The 5,979-nt window shown below is 53.8% G+C and overlaps 1 protein-coding gene across 1 annotated transcript; it reads left to right on the top strand.

The window, feature by feature from the left end:
- Window positions 1-4,151: 4,151 nt before the first annotated feature.
- Window positions 4,152-5,093, top strand: LOC104386423 (proto-oncogene Mas-like). The gene has a single exon (XM_009995033.1). It carries the CDS (start codon window positions 4,152-4,154, stop codon window positions 5,091-5,093), a length of 942 nt encoding a protein of 313 aa, XP_009993335.1.
- Window positions 5,094-5,979: the final 886 nt, after the last annotated feature.

Raw genomic sequence — 5,979 nt, 5'->3', positions numbered from 1 at the left:
GAGAGGAGAGGAGAGGAGAGGAGAGGAGAGGAGAGGAGAGGAGAGGAGAGGAGGAAAAGAATGGAGATGAGCCCCAATCCCATCTCACCAGGTGCAGGAGGGGTCTGTTGAAGGCAGAGTCTTCACCCAGCCTTGGTATCCCACAGCTGCAAACTCCACTCTTCTCTCTCAGACTGACACATGAAATTTTACAAAGCTGCCACACCAAAGCCCTCTCAGACAAGATCTGGCCACCAGGAACAAGGTGACTCCATGATAAGGTTCCTCTTAAGGTTCTTGTGCAGGCTCTGGCACCCTGCCTCTTCCTCAGCTGGAGGCCAGCTGGACCCTGTGACCACAGCCCCAGGTTTCTGCTGGGGGTAGGTAACTGCCAGGGCTTGGTCATCACTGCTGAGAGCAGAGGAAGCCACTTGCCAAAGAGTCACCCTCATGGGACTGGTGTTGCAGACCCACCTGCTGGTTGCTTCAAAGGTTTCCTGTTTGCAAACCCACCATCGTGTGGAGCATGAAAGTCTCATTTTCCTCCTCTGTGCCCAGATGCCACGTCCCCGAGATGTGTCACAGCTCCCAGCTCTGTGGGTGTGCAACCTTTGCTGTGGAGCCACCAGCTCCCCATCAATGACGAGATGCTGGACCCAGCACCCACTGATGGTCGCTTCCCTGCTGGCAAGAGCTGAGCTGGACACTTCCATGGCCCCGTCTGCAGAGTAGGAGGGAAGTGGGACAGTGTGACACAGCCAGCTGTCACATCCTGAGGGTGGCACAGACCATGGGACCTTCCCTTCTCTGACACTGGTTGTTGGGCAGATGCTCCATCCCACCATCTCAATAAATCCCTTCATAAATTACATTTATTTAATTAATAACAAAGTTGGACCAAAGGAGAACCTCACTGCGTTCATCTGCTCCATCCAACCCCAGCTCTTCAGCATCTCCAAAGCCCTCAAGCTCCTCCAGCCACCAACTGGTTTGCAGAGTAGCACCAGCTCTTCAGCTGCATTCCCTAATTGTTTGTAACAATGTGAAATATTTCTTAGGTGTTAAAAGTTGCAAATGTGATAAGTAAGTAACAAATGGTTAACAATAACTGCTACTGATAGTGGACAGTCAATCAGAAGTTGCAGAGGACAAAGAAGAAATCATGGATGGTAGAGAAGAAAGAGTAAATTCATTAATAAATGGTGAACCATGAATTATAAGTAATGAATAACAATAATAATGAAAAGCGAATAGATACAAATAATAGATACATAAAGCTATAAATAAATAACACTAAATAATAATTGACACCCACCTGGGGGAACATTGGGCCAGGGCATGTGGGTCCTGGTGGCAGCTCCTGACACACCCTGGAACACCCAGCACAGTGACAACGATGACAATTGGACTGAGCACCCGGTTCCTTCTGTCACCTTGTGGCATCAGCACCTCTGATTCTTCCTCAGGCTGGCAGGCAGTAGCACCCACTGATGTGGTGACAGCAGATGTGGGGACAAAGGTGACAAGTTCCCTCATGGCCATGTCCCTAAAGGCACCTCTTGGAATCATTTTACGTGTTTATTTTTTTTCTCTCAATGGCAAAAATGGGGATAAAGGGGTAATATGAAGAAACAAACTGACAGTTTTTTAATTAAACCTGGAATTTTGCCCTCTCCAATGTCCCAGAGTCACCCAGGAATGAGGGGATTTTCCTTCCTTCCCTGGGTCACCATGGAAAACCTTCATCACCTTCTCCCTGGGACTCGTGATTTGCTTTTTATCCCCTTTGAAGCCATGAGGATCCTCAGAAAACACCAAACCCGATCAGAAAGTGGAGCTGGAGTCAGTCTTTGACCATCCCTGCCATATCCAGGGCCAGCTGGATGAAATACCAAACCACAAGAACATGTGTGAGCTGAACTTCATTTCTCAGCATTCCTCTGCCTCCAGCTCCCACTGGGCAGGATTGGAGCTGAGGGACTTGTTTCCCAGCAGAGACATCTTCTCAAAATCCACCCAGAACAGAACTGTAAGCAATCCAGAGTGGGTAGGAACTAAAATACACATTATCGATAGCAAAGAGTGATCCTTTCATCCAGGATTGTCTAAATAACCCCAGAAAAACTGGAGTATCTTTGTGAGGAGCTTCCAAGTGTCCCAGTGAATAACGACGCTGACGAAGTTTACAAGAATTCCTGTTGCCACCTCCAGCTCTCCTTGCCTTTGTCCCACATGTCCCTCCAACAACAAGTCCTTTGGGCTGCCTTGCTCCAAATTCCCCCTCAGCACCTTCCAGGGGCAGACTATGCCAGCCCAGAATCCTTTGGGAATCTCCCACCATCTGGGGCAATGTGCCAGACTGGGAACAGTCACCTAGTGCAGGACCTAGGGTGCTGTATCCAGCTTCTCCTTCAACCCTGGCAAAAAATCGACCCAAGGGTGTTTTTTGGGGGTTATTTTTCCATGCTGAAGCAATATTGGCATGAGCTAAAAATGTCCTGCCTGAGTTAGAGCTGCATCACAGCTCCAGTGTTCCCAAAACTTCCGTTCAGATGGATTTCCACGGGGTGGAGGGAAAATACAACCCTGTAATTTCTTCATCCATCTTCATCCATCTTCTGCAGCTGCAGGGTGGGTTTTACCAACCATCCTCCTCCTCCCAGGAAGGCAGAGCCTGGAGGCACCAGGGCCATGTCCAGGTGAGACTCATCCCAGCTTCCATAGCCATGAAGGGGCACGACAACATCCCAACACTTCCAAGGTGTTTTTTCTTCTCCCTGAAACTTCTCCAAATGCAATTCTGCTTTTGTCTTCAAATTTTCTCATTATTCAAATCTCACCAGCAGATAGTGGGGCTGATAGAAGAGATTCAAGGGGTACAAGATACAAGTACAACAAAAGGAAAACAAGTATCCCAAAAACTTCTGTACCAAGAAGAGGGCCAGGGTGACGCGCAGCAGCGCTGCCACCTGAGGGACTTGGGGACCTTTGGGGTTTTTGAAGTTAGTGTAGCAAGTTTATTGTAAAGAAAACCTTCTACAGGGCGTCCCAACACACCGAAGCAGCACCAGCACCTCCACCAGCACCACCAACACCACCAGCACCACCACCAGCATCACCAGCACCACCAGCACCACCACCAGCATCACCAGCACCACCAGCACCACCAACACCACCAGCACCACCACCAGCATCACCAGCACCACCAGCACCACCACCAGCATCACCAGCACCACCAGCACCCCCAGCATGGTGCTCTGCATCTGGAGGAGCCACGCCAAGGCTACTGAGGTCCAAGGAGAAACGAAGAAGGGCAGAAACCTGGCAGGAGAGGGAAGGCAGCCAGGGAATGGGGTGTTATCCAAGAAGGAATGTTTCTAATCAGGACAACATGAGGGGCCTTTCACAAAATTCTGGCAAAAGCCACTTCCTTTGTGGGGGAAAAAAAACAACAGAGCAGGATAAATACCAGCAAGGAAGCCAAGCTCTGACGCAGCCACCATCCCATCCCAAACTGTCCCCAACACTCCCACTGCAGGGACAGACCAGGGAGAGAAGCTGGTGGGAGGAGAGCAGGGACTTTCTGCTGACTGAGAGGACTTTCTTCTTCATATAACTGCCCCGGGAGGATCTACTTCAGGATGTGGATCTAGAGGGAGCGTGAGATTCCAAGAGACGGACGCTGACGAGGCCCAGCCCCTCTGGAAGGACAGTCCTTGCCTGCTGCTTCACCACAGCTAACAGGTAACTGGAACCTTCTTCATGGCTACCCCACCTTCCCCCCCTCCAGCATCCACTGCCAGCAGCCACCTGCCTCTCACCCTCTCCTGGTCACCAGAAACTCTGTGCCCAGGTCCTCTACCTGTGGCCCAATGTTTGCCTCCTGCATCTCCTGGTGAACCTCCCCCTCCCTCCCTCTGCCACCCCCCAGTGTCCACCAGCTTCCTCCCCTACACATCCCACTTGCCGTCCACTGATGGTAGATACCTTCAACTGAAGGTGGGTGCCCTCCACTGAAGGTGGGTGCCCTCCACTGAAGGTGGGTGCCCTCCACTGGTGGCTTCCCAGTGCAGGGAGCTGGTGAGGTGCCTCATGGCTCAGCTCCAGCTTCTCCAACCCACTAACTGCCCACTCTGCCCACAGCCATCCCACCAGCTGGCCAGTGTCTACCCATGGAGCTGAAGCAGACACCCCCACCTTCCTCATCACCCCCACCGACCACCGAGGGAGATGACCCGTGCGTGATAGAGGTCTCTGACATGGCCATGGACTGTGTCACTCTGCTCATCGGGCTCTGTGGGCTGGTGGGCAACGGGGCTGTCCTCTGGCTCCTGGGCTTCCGCATCCGCAGGAACCCCGTCACCGTCTACATCCTCAACCTGGCCATCTCTGACTTCACCTTCCTCCTCTTCATGCTCACCTCATCCTTCCTCTACGTGTTGGATAACGTCAACTGCTCTACTGCCTTCTTCAAGTACCTACAGCTTCTTTTCCTGCTCTCACTCTTCTGCTACAACACGGGCCTGTATCTCCTCACAGCCATCAGCATCGAGAGGTGTGTGTCCGTCCTCTGCTCCAGCAACAGCCGCCCCCAGTGGCTGTCAGCGGTGGTGTGTGCCCTGCTCTGGGCCCTCTCCATCGCTGTTATTGCTGCAGTGTCTTCTCTGTGCCTGGCACACGAGCAGGAGTCCTGCCAGGTGGCTCTCATCTCCATGTACGCCCTCGACTTCTTCATCTTTGCCCCATCCATGGTCGTTTCCAATGTGCTCCTCTTCTTTAAAGTCCTCTGTGTCTCCCAGGGTCCCCAGCCCAAGAGACTCTACATCGTCATCTCCCTCACTGTCCTCTTCTTCCTCCTCTTCGCTCTTCCCCTCAGCATCTGGAATTTCCTGCAGCAGTTTGGCTACTTCCTCGTGCCCACCCAGGTGGTTTTCCTGCTTGCCTGCATCAACAGCAGCATCAATCCCTTCATCTACTTCTTGGTGGGCAGCTGCCAGAAGCGCTGCTCCTTGGTGTCCCTCCAGGTGGCATTCCAGAGGGTCTTTGAGGAGGAAGAAGACATCACAGTCTGCAGCACTGGTACCACCATGGATATGCTGGGCCCATCCTTTTGAAGTCTTTCCACCACCCTGCTAAAGTCCCCAGGAGAGCAGCTGAGGGTTTCCTTGAATAACCATCTCAATAAACACCTGTGGGGTTTGCCCCAATGTCACCTTCTTCTGGTGTCACTGTCACTGTCCCCTCTGGAAGAGGAGAGCAGGGGCATTGCTAGGGCCCATGTGGGGAAGGACGCTGGGTTTCCCCCCTCCCTGCAAACCCACCTGAGCTCCAAGGGCACTAAACCCCAGGGCAACCTGCCCCAGAGGACCACGTTCCCAAATATACCCTGGTTTCGGGCTGGGCATCTCCTTTGGTGGATGTACAGAGTCCCAGCAGGATGTCCTAACCCCCCTCCCCACCCCGTGTCCCACGTCTCTGAGCTCCCCTGGCTTCGGAGGGCTGGACCTTTCTCCTTCTTCAGCAGGCGTGGATGGCACAGAGCAGGGGAAGGGGGAGCCCCTGCCCCCCAGCCTGGCCACCACCTTCCAGGAGCAGGATGCCACATCTGTCGGCCACCACGGGCTCCACCAGGTGTCACTCGCCTCCCTGTGGCTTTCCCAAGACCCAGCCGGTCGCAAAGCCTCTTGTGACAGCGGTGGGGAGATGGTGTCCCAGCCGGTGACAGTGTGTCGTGTGGCTCCGGACCTCACGCCATCGCCCCGGGCCTCAGTTTCCCCAGCGCCATCGCGGGGACAGGAGGAAGGGACATTGCCCGTCCCTGGGGACACACACCGGGCTGCTGGGGGCAGCCTCCTCCCCTGCTGCCCTGGTGGCATTTCCGGGGCTGGTGCTGCTCCTGTCCTGCTGAGTGCAGACCCCCAACACCTCCCACACCTCCTCACCAGCCCCACCACCTCCAATACCAACCCTACCATGTCCTGCATCCCCCTTGCAGCCCAA

This window comes from Chaetura pelagica, unplaced genomic scaffold (assembly GCF_000747805.2).
Source record: "Chaetura pelagica isolate M959 unplaced genomic scaffold, ChaPel_1.0 scaffold553, whole genome shotgun sequence".
Lineage (NCBI taxonomy): Eukaryota > Metazoa > Chordata > Aves > Apodiformes > Apodidae > Chaetura > Chaetura pelagica.
The sequence above is the reverse complement of the archived record's forward strand: the minus strand, read 5'-3'. Positions and strand labels throughout refer to the sequence as shown.